This window comes from Pseudorasbora parva, chromosome 9 (assembly GCF_024679245.1).
Source record: "Pseudorasbora parva isolate DD20220531a chromosome 9, ASM2467924v1, whole genome shotgun sequence".
In the NCBI taxonomy this organism is placed as follows: domain Eukaryota; kingdom Metazoa; phylum Chordata; class Actinopteri; order Cypriniformes; family Gobionidae; genus Pseudorasbora; species Pseudorasbora parva.
This window is the reverse complement of record NC_090180.1, coordinates 45,533,964-45,551,650: the sequence shown is the minus strand read 5'-3', so window position 1 is coordinate 45,551,650 and position 17,687 is coordinate 45,533,964. Positions and strand designations below refer to the sequence as shown.

At 38.7% G+C, this 17,687-nt stretch overlaps 1 protein-coding gene across 1 annotated transcript; it reads left to right on the top strand.

Annotated features, from left to right (window-relative positions):
• The first annotated feature begins 497 nt into the window (after positions 1 to 497).
• Positions 498 to 16,979, top strand: ndufv2 (NADH:ubiquinone oxidoreductase core subunit V2). Its single transcript, XM_067452815.1, has 8 exons — positions 498 to 655; positions 3,074 to 3,136; positions 5,368 to 5,430; positions 5,622 to 5,738; positions 10,589 to 10,757; positions 10,983 to 11,092; positions 13,195 to 13,271; positions 16,808 to 16,979. The coding sequence occupies exons 1-8, from the start codon at positions 614 to 616 to the stop codon at positions 16,899 to 16,901; spliced, it is 735 nt and encodes a 244-aa protein (XP_067308916.1). The 5' UTR covers positions 498 to 613; the 3' UTR covers positions 16,902 to 16,979.
• Positions 16,980 to 17,687: the final 708 nt, after the last annotated feature.

The window sequence follows — 17,687 nt, the reverse complement described above, 5'->3', positions numbered from 1 at the left end:
GTAAAATCTGAGAAAATAGTCTGTCTGAACAGGATGATTTTCATGACTCATCCTCCCGGATTCTCCTGCCCACTCATGGAACTGGAATTGATGCCTACGGTGTGATTTCCTGGAACAGTAGCTGCTTCTTTGACCAAGCAATTCTGTTTGCTGGACTTACAAAACAAGGGCATTTCTTTGAGAACAAAAGCTAGAACATATGCACAAAATAATTGAGTATTTGAGTACTAGACTAGTCAATAAATATTATATTATATTGGTTTTCTATATATAGTTTTGGAAAGAACACAAATTATTGTTAATTATATTGATTTGGAATAAACCCCATTTGTTAAAAATGTTTTGGCTCACATTTTACAGTTACAGCATTGCATTATAACTCGTTTTAGCATGTAAGATCAAGTCCAACAAGAGTGCAGGCTGACAATTTGTTATTTTTATCACGGCATGTCAAGAACACAATGTGCATCTATATTTTTGTCTGCGGTCGGTGTTCCATTATACAGACTAAACACTCAGAACGTCCCTTGCGTAAGCAGACCTGCTCAATCGAACTCGCATCACTTGATGTCCGCCATTGCTTGTGTTTAGTGTGACCGGGCGCATTGAAAATATGTTCTTATCTTCAACGCTGCGCTCTGCCGTGTCTTATGCGGTAGGTTTACTTTATATATTTTTTTAATCGAATTGTTAATTAGGTGGTTAGAAAAGTTGCATATGAATTATGCTTTAAAAGCAGCGTTGACATCTGTGCAAGGACATTAAGCTAATAGGCTAACTGCTATATAATGGGGCCTGATTGTGTATATATGTCATTAAACATTAAAATAAGGAAAACCTTTTGTGTTGATTAGAGACTCGGAGATTTTTTTTTTGTTAAAAGTATGTTAGTCTTTATATATATATATATATATGACTAATGCAGAGAGATCTAGTCAACACTGTTTACACCGAATAGAAAGCGATAAAGTGCACAAACACTGACTGTATAACATTACACACACACATAACGTTACACACATAAAGTTATGAACTGCACACATTCAGGAGTTTTTTAAGGATTAGTTCACTTCAAAATGAAAATTTCCTGATAATTTACTCACCCCCATCTCATCCAAGATGTTCATGTCTTCAGTTGAAAATAAATTAGTTTTTTTGAGGAAAATGTTCCAGGATTTTTCTTCACATAATGGACTTCAATGGGAACCAAAATGTTGAAGGTCCAAATCAATGCAATTTCAAAGGAAGAGCTTCAAATACTCTGCACAATCCCTGACTAGGAATAGGGTCTTGTTTAGCCAAACCATCGGCCATATAAAAAAAAATATTACTTTTTAACCTAAATTGCTCATCTTGTGCTCCTCTGCAGCTTGCCACGGATTGCGCAATCGCGTCGGAAAGGTCACGCTAGATGCAGACAGAAGTACCGCCCCAAGCGAACGTGCAAAGACTAATACAAACTCCATCTTCAACTTCAAAATCGTCCGACATCGTTGTTTACTCTTTTTTTTAAAAAAATTTTTACTAAAGGATCTTTGTATTAGTCTTCCCACAAGCGATTTGTAAACACAGTAGCGGATCTTCTGCCTAAGTCACGTTAGAGGTTAGATCGGGCTCAAAAAATCAAGCCCGACCCTACCCGAGCCCGTGCACGTTGTGTCCGAGCCCGGCCCAGCCCGACACATTAACTGTAATTATGAGCCCGAGCCCGATTTAAACCCGACCATTGTTCGTTTTGACCAGAACGAGCCTGTAATGAGCAAAGCGCAGCGAAGCGGAAAAAACACATAAATATGTGTTTTTTCCTTCATATTTATGTTTAAATATTATAATATAATTTTTACATTGCACCTGATTACGATGAGTGAAAAGATGCGAGTGGGTCAAAAATGATTTTGGTGGTTATATTTAGTCTAATATTAAGTTTTGTTTTGTAGAAAGCATTTATTTCGTTTTGTTTAAATTGTATCTTAATTTTAAAAAAGGTTTCTTGGGCCAATTGCCTGGATTTAATAAATAAAAAGCAAATAGCAGACTATAATCGCGAGGTGAAGTCGTGGGAGTGATTGCTTTCATTTCATCTCATGAACTGGAGCGCGCTTCTCATTAATAAACCGAAACTCAGCAGGCTATACTCGCCTCACAGACATGACAAATATGCGTATAGAAAGCTTGAAATGTCCACTTTTAAACGAAACGATTCGAAGATATTTAATTAAGCAAAGTGCAGTGTTCACGCGAGCAGCTCTTGACTCAGAGCGTTTCTGTTTTTAATGCTGCGCTCCATCACTGCTCGAGCTGTAAGTTTAACACGCATTTTTACACTAATCCTGACTTGTGCAACTTTGTAGCCTACACATTTGTTTCTTAGTTGTTGTATTAGTTCTTACTTTGCTATATATAATTTCTGATTATAGCATAGCTTTCTGCCCACCCAATTAGACTAGTAAAGTAGGCTAATGATTAAAAAAACAAAGGCTTGATCACGGGCCCGGCCCTACCCGACCCGAGGATAGTGCAGGGAAATCTCAGCCCGACCCGGCCCGCGGGTCGGTTCGGGTCAGGTTCGGGCTCGGGCTCCGGTAGAGAATCTAAATTCTAAGTCACGTGACCTTTCGGACATGATAGCGCAATCCATGGTGTGATGACGACTCGCAGAGTAGTGACAGATTAGCAATTTAGGATAAAGAAGTATATACATTTTTAATTAAAAAAATTATTAACCGATGGTTTGGCTAGATAAGACACTATTCCTCAGCTGGGGTCGTGCAGAGCCTCTAGCCTTTTCTTTGAAACTGCATTGATTTGGACCTTAACATTTTGTGGAGAAAAATCCTGGAATGTTTTGCTCAAAAAACTGAATTTCTTTTTGAGTGAAGAAAGAAAGACACCTACACCTTGGATGAGGTGGGTGTTCATAAAAGATGAGGAAATTTCCATTTTGAAGTGAAGTAATCCTTTAATTTAGTATCTACTCTGGCCATATATACATATATTTAGTTACTCAATAGTATTTTCTACTGAACACTTGTTTCTAAGTAAAGCCCATGTCATGATTGCATTTCTTCTGCAGGCGAGGCAAGTGCGGAGTGTGCACCAGACATCGGCTCGTGCTGGTGCAGGAGGAATCTTTGTGGTGAGACTTTACTTGTCTTTATTTGGACATTGGACACTTAAAGGGAAAGTTCACCCAAAAATGTACGTTTTCCCATAAATTACTCACCCTCAAGCCATCCTAGGTGTAAAGGACTTTCTTCTTTCAGCTGAACACATTTAGCGTTATATTAAAAAATATCATAGCTCTTCCAAGCTTTTTAAAGGTGCACTATGCAACTTTCCGTCCACTGGACGGCGCCTATTCTAAACAAAGGCGTAGTTTGATGACGCCAAGTGTGAGCGCAGTATCTTGGGACATGTGGTCTTCACCTCACAGCCGGTGGAAAATAGGACTCGGGCAGAAATCATGTTCATGGATGCGGTTATTAACGTTACTGTAGTGTGAAGCAGAGCAGGACCGAGTGTTGTGGACCTGAGCACAGCTGCTGGAGCGATTGTTAAACAAACACACGGCTCGCGAGTAGCGGGACTTTTATTATGACGGGACGGGACACAGTCGCCAGGCGTGTGCGCTCTTCCGCTTTTTCCAGTCATGATTATAAGGTAAAGCAGCTCTGTTCATCATATTAGATACATTTAAGTGTGTTTATAATGATGTTATGACGTCACTCTGCGTTCGCTCGGCGCTGCTGTGACATGTTCACACTGCTAAGAGAAAAGCGCTTCTGCAGAATAAAACCGAGGGTAGCGCAGATATGACGAGATTGACAGGCGACTCGCTCAAATGCTATGCTGAAGCGTCCCGGTCCTTATTTAAAATAGCAATTTTCTCACAATTTACAAATAGTTGGAAACATTTGGGATATTGTAAGTACTCAACTGAACAAAATATATAACACTCACTGGCCTAGTGTTTTTTGGAAAAATACTACATAGTGCACCTTTAAAGGTAGTGAATAGTACCTTAAATTTTGAAGCCCCAAAAAGTGGATCCATCCATTATAAAACTCATCCATACAGTTCCAGGCGGTTTAATAAAGGCCTTCTGAAGTGAAGTTGTGCATTACATTTTTTTTTACATTTATTATACAAACAAAAACACAACAACACAAAAGCTTTGATAACATCAAAATTTATGTTTTCTTATTCTTCTGTTAACACCTTTCCATTGTTTTAAGAACGATCTGAAAGGTCCCCAAACGCCATCAAAAACAGTATATTTAGTTATCTTTTCTATTGACATATTGCTTACCATTTATTTTAGCCAGCGACCTATACTTAATACGCAAATACTTTTACAATTTAAAGAAATAAGCCATTTTTCTTGATGAATAAAGTGATGTGTTTTTTGTAAGAAAGATATCCATATTCATAACTTTATTTATAATCAATGGCTTCTGGTAACAGCTGTACGGGAGTCGAGTTCTGGCTGAAGAGTGACCTCTGACCCGGCGTAGCAGTAGCGTAAGCTTTGAAGCCTCTCGCTTGTTAAAACAAATAGTGCTGGGCAACAAACTCAACTCCCTCTTCTCTTATATCGAAATCCTCAGGCATTTCGTCAATACGTAATGTGTCGGGTCAGAGTTCACTCTTCTACTGGAACTCGACTCCTGTACGGCTGGCACTGGAAGCCAGTGATTATAGTTTGTCAAGTTATAAATATGGATATTTTTATTTTTGCTTCAGAATGCCTTTATTAACCTGGAGCCGTGTGGATTACTTTTATGATTGAGAGATGCACTTTTTGGGCTTCAAAAACCCAGGCTCTATTCACTCCTAGTATAAAGCTTGAAAAAGCCAGAACATTTTCTAATATAAATCTGATTGTGTTCGGCTGAAAGAAGAAAGTCTTATTAATATGGCATGGTTTGAGGGTGTATGTCCTCCGGATTTAGGGTGCATATTATGTTCTCTATAAAAACAAGCGGTTATTGATTTTCATGTCAAGCCACATTTATTTATATAGCACAATGATACAGATTAATTAAAAGCAGCTTCACAGTAACAAACAAGAAAATAACAGAAATTAATATTGCAATAAATGTGGAAAAGTTCTTCGATTAGGAAACAAATACAAATTCTGCTGTACAACAACTCTAATAAGGTCACAGTGCAATTATTCAGCTCAATGTTGATTCAATTCAGTTCAATAACTTTTTTTAAATTTTTTGCCAAGTTCATTAGTTAGGAAGCAAACTCAGCTTAACTAGTACCAAGTACCAACTAATAGTTCAAATAATAGTGTACAGTTTTAAGGCTTCTATTTTATGTTGTTGTTGAAGAGTTGTTCATCTGTTTTCATTATTTCAGCACAGAGACACACCGGACAACAATCCAGAGACTCCATTTGAATTCTCCCCTGAAAACATGAAGGTAAAGGAACTCAGGAACTCATTTGTGTTTTTGACATGCATTAAATATGATCATTATGCTAACTTTTTTTGCCGTCAAAACTTCACCATTTGCTCTTGTATTTCACAGTGAAGATCAAATATGTCTTGTTGTTGTCAGATATGTTGAATCTAGATTATAGCTGTGTGTTTGTTATTTTTGGTATGTGACAGAGAGTTGAGGCCATCATTAATAATTACCCAGAGGGACACAAGGCAGCCGCCACTATTCCTGTGCTGGATTTGGCTCAGAGGCAACATGGATGGCTTCCTATATCAGCAATGAACAAGGTGAGCGCATAAGCTTGTTTGTTTAATAAATAATAAACAGTTCCCATGGTTACTAAAACCTGGAAATATTAAATAAAATTAGTTTAAAGCCCCTCTGAAGTGCCATGAAATGCTCACCATTATTCAATGTGTTGCGGTGATTTCTACTGAAACAGAAAGACAGATCCTAACCTTTTAAAAAAATAGCCCATAGCATTTAGTTTATATCACAGGCTGTTGAGCTCACTAAAGCTGCAGTTTCTTCCTAATCTCTAACCGTTTCTCCTCTATATCGCTTTAAAATACAGAATTTAAACAGATCTGGTCTGCATTGTCTCAATCACTCTGTGCAATCGGTCTCTAGATCGGAGCTGCGGCAGTTCACTGACACTAACCTGAAACCAGACTTAATTTGCCCCAAATAAAAGCATATTTACACTGTTTGGTCGTTCACTATTCCCTATATAGTGCACTGTCTGATCGTTCCCTATCCCCTTTGTAGCGCACTGTCTGATCGTTCCCTATCCCCTTTGTAGCGCACTGTCTGATCGTCCCTATTCCCTATATAGTGCACTGTCTGATCGTCCCTATTCCCTATATAGTGCACTGTCTGATCGTTCCCTATCCCCTATATAGAGCACTGTCTGATCATTCCCTATCCCCTATATAGTGCACTGTCTGATCGTCCCTATTCCCCTATATAGTGCACTGTCTGATCATCCCTATCCCCTATATAGTGCACTGTCTGATTGTTCCCTATCCCCTTTATAGTGCACTGTCTGATTGTTCCCTATCCCCTTTATAGCGCAATGTCTGATTGTTCCCTATCCCCTTTATAGTGCACTGTCTGATTGTTCCCTATCCCCTTTATAGCGCAATGTCTGATCGTCCCTATTCCCTATATAGTGCACTGTCTGATCGTTCCCTATCCCCTATATAGCGCATTGTCTGATTGTCCCTATTCCCTATATAGTGCACTGTCTGATCGTTCCCTATCCCCTATATAGCGCACTGTCTCATTGTCCCTATTCCCTATATAGTGCACTGTCTGATCGTCCCTATTCCCTATATAGTTTACTGTCTGATCATCCCTATCCCCTATATAGTGCACTGTCTGATCATTCCCTATCCCCTATATAGTGCACTGTCTGATCGTCCCTATTCCCTATATAGCGCACTGTCTGATTGTCCCTATTCCCTATATAGTGTACTGTCTGATCTTCCCTATTCCCTATATAGTTTACTGTCTGATCATCCCTATCCCCTATATAGTGCACTGTCTGATCGTACCCTATCCCCTATATAGTTCACTGTCTGATCATTCCCTATCCCCTATATAGTGCACTGTCTGATCATCCCTATATAGTGCACTGTCTGATCATCCCTATCCCCTATATAGTGCACTGTCTGATCATCCCTATCCCCTATATAGTGCACTGCCTGAATCGTTCCCTATCCCCTATATAGTGCACTGCCTGATCGTTCCCTATCCCCTATATTGTGCATTGTCTGATCATCCCTATCCCCTATATAGTGCACTGTCTGATCATCCCTATCCCCTATATAGTGCACTGTCTGATCATCCGTATCCCCTTTATAATGACACTGATCATCCCTATCCCCTATATAGCGCACTCTGATTATCCCTATCCCCTTTATAGCACAATGTCTGATAATTCTCTATCCCCTATATAGTGCACTGTCTGATCGTTCCCTATCCCCTATATAGCGCACTGTCAGTTCCCTATCCCCTATATAGTGCACTTTCTGATCGTTCCCTATCCCCTATAGAGCGCACTGTCTGATCGTTCCCTATCCCCTATATAGGGCACTGTCTGATCGTTCCCTATCCCCTATAGAGCGCACTGTCTTATCGTTCCCTATCCCCTATATAGGGCACTGTGATCGTTCCCTATCCCCTATATAGCGCACTGTCTGATCGTTCCCTATCCCCTATAGAGGGCACTGTCTGATCGTTCCCTATCCCCTGTATAGTGCACTGTCTGATCGTTCCCTATCCCCTGTATAGCGCACTGTCTGATCGTTCCCTATCCCCTATATAGGGCACTGTCTGATCGTTCCCTATCCCCTATATAGCGCACTGTCTGATCGTTCCCTATCCCCTATATAGCGCACTGTCTGATCGTTCCCTATCCCCTATATAGTGCACTGTCTGATCGTTCCCTATCCCTATATAGTGCATGGTCTGATCGTTCCCTATCCCTATATAGTGCACTGTCTGATCGTTCCCTATCTCCTATATAGCGCACTGTCTGATCGTTCCCTATCCCTATATAGTGCATGGTCTGATCGTTCCCTATCCCCTATATAGTGCACTGTCTGATCGTTCCCTATCCCCTATAGAGTGCACTGTCTGATCGTTCCCTATCCCCTATATAGCGCACTGTCTGATCGTTCCCTATATAGTGCACTGTCTTATCATCCCTATCCCCTATATAGTGCAGTCTGATCGTTCCCTATCCCCTATATAGCACACTTTCCGATCGTTCCCTATCCCCTATATAGCGCACTGTCTGATCGTTCCCTATCCCCTATATAGTGCACTGTCTGATCGTTCCCTATCCCCTATATAGTGCACTGTCTGATCGTTCCCTATCCCCTATATAGTGCAGTCTGATCGTTCCCTATCCCCTATATAGTGCAGTCTGATCGTTCCCTATCCCCTATATAGCACACTGTCCGATCGTTCCCTATCCCCTATATAGCGCACTGTCTGATCGTTCCCTATCCCCTATATAGTGCACTGTCTGATCGTTCCCTATCCCCTATATAGTGCACTGTCTGATCGTTCCCTATCCCCTATATAGTGCACTGTCTGATCGTTCCCTATCCCCTATATAGTGCACTGTCTGATCGTTCCCTATCCCCTATATAGTGCAGTCTGATCGTTCCCTATCCCCTATATAGCACACTGTCCGATCGTTCCCTATCCCCTATATAGCGCACTGTCTGATCGTTCCCTATCCCCTATATAGTGCACTGTCTGATCGTTCCCTATCCCCTATATAGTGCACTGTCTGATCGTTCCCTATCCCCTATATAGTGCACTGTCTGATCGTTCCCTATCCCCTATATAGTGCACTGTCTGATCGTTCCCTATCCCCTATATAGTGCACTGTCTGATCGTTCCCTATCCCCTATATAGTGCAATGTGCTTATATTGTAGGAGGCGGGGCTTCAGGTTCTAAAGAGCATTTTAATTAAACAGAAAGTCTGATGAGTAGCCTTGAGTGCAGAGTGATGTCATCAAACTCATTGATCTTAATTGGCAGAAGTGACAGACTGTAAGTTTTGAATGCTTCTCCTCTAAATGTGAATTTTAGTTTTGTACACCAGCTTCCAAAAAAAGCCAAAAAAACACCTGCTCATATGTGGGCGCTCTCATGTATAAGGTGGCTTTCCTTGCCTTTAATGTTTGGATAACACGCCAATGTTTCCGTGGATTAAAAATAATGGCTAGCGCAGTGGCTGTGGTACTAACATCCGTTGCCATCATTGTTTTGAATGACTTATCGCGATAACATTGGTTAATGGAAATGCTGCCATTTCTCATTTTTTTAAATTTACATTTAGAAAATATTGCATACGATTTGTTCAAATCTCTAATGGATACCCGGCTAGTGTCATCCTGGAATATGGCCATGATGTGTCTTCCTCCTACATGATTGTTTAAGAAATGAAAAGCTACACACTCCATCAATTAGGGTTAGAAGAACTGTTGCAAAACATATAACAGCGACTTTTTTTATAACAGCAGTGTAGGTCTCCTTTAATTCATTTGATCTGTTTTTATTAAGTATTTTTGTGACATCATAAAGTATTGTTTATTTATTGATATGTGATAAGTCTAAATGCATCACAGTTACATACATATGTACTTATTTTGTGCACAGCAGTGTATTTATTTAAATCACCCAGCCTTCATGAAACGCATGCATTCATCATACAGTACATGATTTTTCATGTTTATACTGTGAAGTATCAATCCAGCTACAGATCGTTAAGCAACATCATCCAAAATGTAAAATGTTTGTTCTTTAAATTTGTATTTGTATAGAAGCTTCTTCAAAATGTTTTCAATTCTTCCAGAAGTGCTAAAAAATCTAATTAATTATTAGGTTAATACCTTTATGTATAATGCATTATAAAAGTGTTTTTAATGCATTAATTATTCCTTGTAATGCACCTTAAAATGCATAGTATGGTCTCATGAATAATTGTAACCAGTTATTATACAATACAATACTTATTCATTGAATACACATTTAGAAAGGATAATGCATTAAAACACATGACATACAAATTTGCAAGTATTTATGAAAATGTACAATTCATTATTGAATTGTTGCGTTTGTTGAGGAGGCTCATCTACAAATTCATTTGTCGTCTGAATGACTCCCAGAACAGCATTATGCTGTTAGTTAATCCGGGGTTTAGTGCCATACGATACCAATCATTACTGTGGATTTATTGGTATAAGTGTCTTTTATTGTAATTTTGTATTGTAGTTTTTTTAACTATTGTTTTTATATATTATTTATTATATTTATTATTTAAAAGTCTCTTTTCTTTAATGTATGTTGCTTATGTCTGTGTCTCTAAATGGACCATGAGTCTGAAATAAAAGTTGATGATGATGATGATTATATTGTACCTTTATGAATACATTTTATAATGCGTTATACACACAGGCTTTCAGTAAATTGTTACTTAATACACAATATAACGATTATAATACATCAGGGGGTGGGGGGAGTCAGTGCCCAGTTTCTTTTATTAAAATATTGTGGTTTTCAGATTTTCGTTATTGCCCAAACAACGTCTGATGTGATTTTCAATTTCTCCTGCAGGTGGCAGAGGTCCTAGGCATTGCTCCAATGAGGGTTTATGAAGTAGCAACTTTCTACACCATGTTTCTCCGTCAGCCAGTGGGAAAGTACCACATCCAGATCTGCACCACTACGCCCTGCATGCTCTGCGACTCCGACAGCATCCTGGAGGCCATCCAGAACAAACTGGGTGAGCACGAACTGGGACTCCAGAGACGTCTCCACTCGCACGTCACCAATAAACACACTCGCCACATAAACAAGCTAAAGCCACGCTGCTAGGAAAGAGAAAATATCTTGTGGCATGCAATACAGAAAATCAAATTGACTTGGAATGACACGAGGGCGAGTAAATAACTATGCATTTAATTTTTTAACCCAAATATCCTGACCTGAAAATGATCTCTCCTGTCAGGTATCAAAGTCGGGGAGACCACAGCGGATAAGTTATTCACGCTAACAGAAGTTGAATGTCTCGGAGCTTGTGTGAACGCACCAATGGTCCAAATCAATGATAACTATTATGTGAGTATGATTACACAGCTCGTTTGAGTCTTGTTGTGTGAGTTTTAATGTCACCTCTAGGGGAGGCAGTTTCTCTGCTTATGAAGTCGAGATGAGCAACATTTGTTCCTGAGGTGAGAGTAGCATCTTATTAATAGTCTTAACAATGGTAACTGTTGGGTAGAATGCAGGATGTGATCACATTACACGTGTTATAAAGAATAATAATTATCTTCTGATTGGCAACCAGACAGTAACTTTAGATGAATGCAGAATGTACAAACAAATGAACTTTGCATGCTATAATATTACTACTACTCTACTAATTGCTATCATTTATATTAAACATCATCAGAGAATAATAGTAATATTGATGGTGCATATTTTTTGTTAAAGTGCCTCTGTTATGCTATTTCAAAGTTTCCTACAACAGGTTTACATCCATCAAAGGTCAAAACACACTTTCATTTTGGCATATTATACATTGCATATCACCACATTGTTCATTGTATCTCAAACTACTCGATAAATGAACCAGTCTCCGTAAATCCCTCCCGTCTGTTGTGATTGGTCTACTCTGCTCTGATTGGCTCTTCCGCTCCATTTGGACGTTTCCTAAAGTTTAGTGACCTCACACACGGTAAAGACAGTAACGATGAAGTCGATTTTAACACATCAATCCGAGCACGAGCGAGTCCGATGATGAAACTCTGATTATTCAATCCAATCCTCCATCGCAAGGAGCAGGGGTCTCTCAGTGATGTGCCACTCATTTTGAGGTACATTGAGATGTTGTATTTCTCATTTATTGCGGCGCACATGGGGGAACTGTATCAATAACAGCGCATACGTTAGCCAGGCACTAATGTGAATGACTGACGTAACATTAAAGTGTGCAAAACCAATCTTGCTCCATTCTTTTATCTTTACTCACAGTATGAAGGACAGACGATCTGCATTAATAGACAGTTTTAGGTAATAGTGGCACACAGCTGATGAGCTGAAGTATTTCAGTAAGACAGTGATAATATGAGTTAGCTGGAACTTCCACAATATAAAACACAAAACTAAGTATTTAAAACACCCGATAGAAAATGTATACATCAATATTTTTTCATACTTACCGGTAGGGCTGTGCGTTATCGAAGAAAAATGCTATACCTTGTTAAATTATGCGAGATTCGATATGCAATACGATATTGCAATTACTGTGTCAAATCTTTTAAAATTACATATAAAAAAAAAAAGTAAACTGAGAATGATACCATTTATGTGTTTCACATTCTTTCTGGGAAAAGAAAGCATCGCTACAAATTCTGAAAGTGACCAGCAGCGTTTTAGCAAAAATTAATGTCACAAATCTGACAATATAATTTTAACATCAATGTAAACAAACAAAAATGTAATTGCAAATGTAATGCAGACACAAAACTGAACTGAAGGGATCATGCGCTTTTAGAGAGGCGACTTGTGCTCGTTTCGGTGTGTGTGTGAGAGACGGCGCAAGACTGCAGGTTGTTGTTTTTCGCAAGTTATTGCGTTTAATAACTCTTTTTAACATCAAGCAAGTCACATTAGTAAAAGTTGTGTGCCCAGTCTATTCTTTGCTATCTAAAATGTACACCTTTTCACAATGTTAAAGTTTATAGTTGCATTTACGACTTAGATCTCAAATAATATTGGTGGTGAGTACTACTTGGGTTGTCAGAGTCTCAGTTTAATCTTGTTTTTGTTACGCGGAGCCCTGAATGACTTGCAGAGTAATGATGCAATTACCTTCGGCCTCTCACGGTTAAACAGGAAGTCATCAGAAAACATCTTTAGTGGCTGAATCTCACAAGACATAAGTCATAACTAATATGTTTTGTTTAAAGAAACTGAAGCCTATTTTAAGAACAGTACACTTATTGCATCTCAGTTGTTATAAAAACAGGCCTTATTTTTTTATGCAAAGTTTAGTTTTATTGATTTTGGTGGGACATGGACATCCTCCCATGTAGAGTTGAAGCTCAAGCTTATTTATCTCTTTGTTGAGGCAGAGATCAGAGAATGGGCTATAATGAATGTCTTCTCCATTAATGGGTGTTTCCTGTGCTCTTCGTCCTCTTTGTCTCTGTCTGCAGGAGGATCTTAAACCATCAGACATGGAGCAGATCCTTGATGAGCTAAAGGCAGGGAGAGTTCCTCCTCCTGGGCCCAGGTACAGAAATCTGTCTTCTTTCTAGAGCTTGTTTTAAATACCCATGTGATCTTTTTCCTAAATGACAACAATTTGGTAATGTCTTTTAAACCTTTGATAAGCTCGATCACAGATCTGCATTAGTGCTGCTGCTGAGCCAGACAGAGCAGTTATCATGTATTGATATGAAACAGTCTATGGTCATGATAAAAATAGAACAAATCATCTTTTGAAAGTAACTTGATGGTTCAAATAAATATAGTATCATTACATTGCTACACCAGTAGGCTGGCGATAAGTGACTGTTAAAAATGGATGTCATTAAATCATTCATTCAAGAGATTTGTTCAAAAACACTGATTCGTCCAGTAATAAAGTGAAGTCTTTATGAGTGAGTCATTGAATCATTAATTCAAGAGATTTGTTCATGATAAACTGAGATAAAATGTACTCACGGATAGTAATATGGTTTCAAATTATTGTTTAAAGGTCCCGTTCTTCGCGATCCCATCTTTCAAACTTTAGTTAGTGTGTAATGTTGCTGTTAGAGCATAAATAATACCTGTAAAATTATAAAGCTCAAAGTTCAATGCCAAGCGAGATATTTTATTTAACAGAAGTTCCCTTTCAAAGCCTACAGCGAACGGCCGGTTTGGACTACACCGCTGCACTTCCTGCTTTAACGACGCAACTAAAACCGTTTGTTGACGAACCCTCCGCCCACAAGAACACGCAAATTCGGGGGCGTTGTCCTTTTGCTCTCGCAGGTCGAGAATAGGAAGCTTTGTTTTTCTAGAGTGTGTTTGTCGCCATGCCATTGAAACGCTGTTATTTTCATCCCGGAGTCAAATCACCCTCGTTTGGCCTTCCCACGGACGCTGTACGAGATCAATGGCTACAGTTTATGGTTAACTCGGTTCCGGTTATAAAATTATAATCACAATTTAAAACTATGTGCAGCACATTTAGCTGAGGACTGCTTCCTCAATCTCAATCAGTTTAATGCCGGATTCGCAGAAAGATTATTCTTAAAAGATGACACAGTTCCCTCTTTGTCTGGAGAAGGCGTTGTTTATGTAACGTTACCACAACCGGTAAGTGTATTTTATTATTTAAGTCGGTCCGTTTAACAGTTTATGTAACTCATGACACAAAGTGCAACGCTGTTTAGCTTTGTTAACTAACGTTAGATGGTAATTGAAACTAATCCTTAGCATATAAAAGTGTAGTAATTCATTCAGACACCATCGATTGTTGGTGTTTGTAATGATCAGTTTAAACTACTGAATAGACAGCTTACCATTCTGAAACATCCAGCAAAAGTCTTTCCTGAGCAGGTTGTAATCGATCCTCTTCGATATTCTCCGGGTCTGATTCCGGCTCAAATCGATAAGGCAATATAGACATTTTTGCAATAACATTGAGCGCGCGTATCTGGTATCGCCCCGTTATGGTAAGAGGCGGGACCTTTCTGGGCAATGTGCGCTAAGCTGCTGTCCAATCACAGCGCGGGAAGCGCTGGCCCAATCAGAACTCGTTACGTATTTCTGAAGGAGGGACTTCATAGAACAAGGAAATCATCAGGCCGTTTTTAGGACAGAGGAAACAGCGCTGTACAGATAAGTACATTGTGTGAAAAATACTGTGTTTTTACACGCGAAACATGAACTCATGTTATATTGCACACTGTAAACATAATCAAAGCTTCGAAAACCAAGAAAGAACGGGACCTTTAAAATAAAGTTTGATTATCATGAAAGCTTGATTATCAGCACGCACGCAACATTGTTTTTTGAATGAGAAGAAATGGCAGAAGGCGGTGACAGCACTCTCTTAGCCTTCTAAAATGACCAAATCTGAGGTGTCATATTTTGGCTTTTACAAAAGTTCTGAGGGAAACTCAATCGAAGTCGCTGCAATGTGGGAAACACTTAAAATCTGCTGAGTCATCTTTACAACCATCATAACACACTGTTGTTTAAGCGAACGCAAGCCAATTGAACTTTGACCTCAACTCCAAAACTACGTCTGGGAAATAACTGGACACAGTTTTTAGTTAAAATATTTTATCTCACTCACTTGAAATTAATGTGAAGCTTCACAAAGAAAAAAGTTCCCAGCAAGGCTTTGAGCCAAAGACTAATGAACAAGTTCAGACCAGACTAGGGTGACATTTAAAGGATAATAATGTATACTCGTCGTACACTTATTGCACAGATTTAACCACCTAAATAATTACAGGGACATATTGAATTAAGATTGTTTTAAATCTTACCTGTTAATAAATCCCTTTTGCAGTGTACAAAACAATCGTTCTGGCAAGATGATCACAAGTAGTTACAGTAATAATTATAGTAGTATTAATTGTAAAGTCCTCTGATTTCATTTTCAATACAATCAAAAACAGCCGCAAGTTGCATTTGAATGTAATTAGTGATGGGTGGATGTGTGCTGTTATGATGTGTGCTGTTATAATGCGTTGCTATTGACGACGGCCATTATAAGGAAGGAAATCCCACAGAATAGAATCTTCCTTAAAGTGCACAGAGCTGCTTGTTTATTTGGTGTTTGTTGATTTTCAGATATAAAACTGGTTGAAATGTTTTCATTTTGGCAATCTGTTCTTTTTGGACACTTTCATTTCATTTGGACAAAACCGTGATTTAATATTGATAATCGTGATATTTTGGGTCACCATAATCGTGATATGAAATTTTCACTAAACTCTGAAGTGACGTAAGCTGCGCTTGTTGTTGTTATTTCTTGCATTAAACATTTTTAATCTAATTTCGTGTCCCCCCTATGTTTCTAAAAATAATTACAGAGAAAATACAAAAATATGAATATACACAACATAAACATCCCAATTATGATGTTTAATTATGACTGTTATGATTGTTTTAGAAAAAAGTCACCAAGGCTGCATTTATTTGATACTCATATAGTTAAACTGTAATATTGTGAAATATTATTTCACAATATTAAATGTTTGTAATTTTTCCAAAGCTGAATTTTCAGTCACATGATGCTTCAGAATCCAGTCTTTCAAAAACAACTAAATCCCCCCTGAATTATTCTAAACTCTTCACCGTTAGTCATCAAAAGTTAAAAAAGTATCAAGGTAGCTTTTATTTTTTTGCCTGTTTACTTGGTAATGCTGTGTCCTGTCCTGTCCGGTCAGACTGTTGTCTGTAGAGAACAGCTGTGAATATAAATGTGAAAGCTCATCTCATTTGTTTAAAGATTTAGATCTTTTACAGAAATTCTGCCAAGCCAATTGGTTTAATTATCTGACTCAGAGTCGAGTATAGTTTGGTTGTGATGTCACGTGGGGTGTTTGGGACTTTCACAGACGCTTTGACAGTCGGCTGTTAGTTATAAGGTTGATGGCCTAGGCTTGCACAGTCCCTATTATTTATTTCACTTCCTAAGATAATGTGAGGCAACTAGAGGTTTAAAAGACTAATTAAATAAGGATATTGTGATATATGTGGTTAATGAATCAGTTGGCGCGCTAAGAGTGTTTGAATTGATTGTAATGATCTCTCTTCCATCAGGAATGGGCGTTTTTCATGTGAACCTGCCGGAGGTTTAACCTCACTGACTGAACCTCCTCCTGGACCGGGCTTTGGTGTGAGAGCTGACCTGTAACCGGACATCCATGGTCTTGAGCCCTTGTTAAACCTCAAAGATGTTGTGTATGTAAATAAAATATTATCATTAATTATACTCAATAGACCAGTGTGGTTCTTTTACAGGCTTACCGTGGATCCTTAAGTCGTAAATTAGATTTTTTTTTAATTTATTTAAAGGAGTGGTTGCATGCAATTGCACTTTTTTTTAGTGTGTAATGTTGCTGCTTGAGCATTAACAGTATCTGCAAAGTTACAGCGCTGAAAGTTCAATGCAAACGGAGATATTGTCTTTTAAAGTTATGGCAGTTTATTGCCTAAAACGGCCGGTTTGGACTACAACGATCTTCTTCCTGGGTTGGTGACATCATACACCCTTGCTAGTCTCTGCAGATGAGACTTCTGCCCGTAATGGGAAGGGGCGTGGCTTCCGGACAACCTGTGCTTGGCGCTTCAGCCAATAAAAATACAGGAAACTACATTTGGCCATCTAACCAATCTAAGACCATTGCGTTTTTCAGAGGGATGGGCTGCAGAGAAGCAGGAAGCAAACGAGCCGTTCAAAGTACAGTGGAGACAGCGTGTGGAATAAAGGGAGAATATGAGAAAAATACGCCGTTAAAAAAAGAAATATTAAGACGTGTTATAATGCACCCCTTTAAGGTTTTACATTTTTGATGACACTTTGACTTTGTTATCTAAATAATTTACCAAATTAAAATTGATCTAATCAGCATTATATGATTTTTATTATTCTTTCTTTTTGCTTGTTCACGTGACAATACAGCATTTACGACAGCAAAAA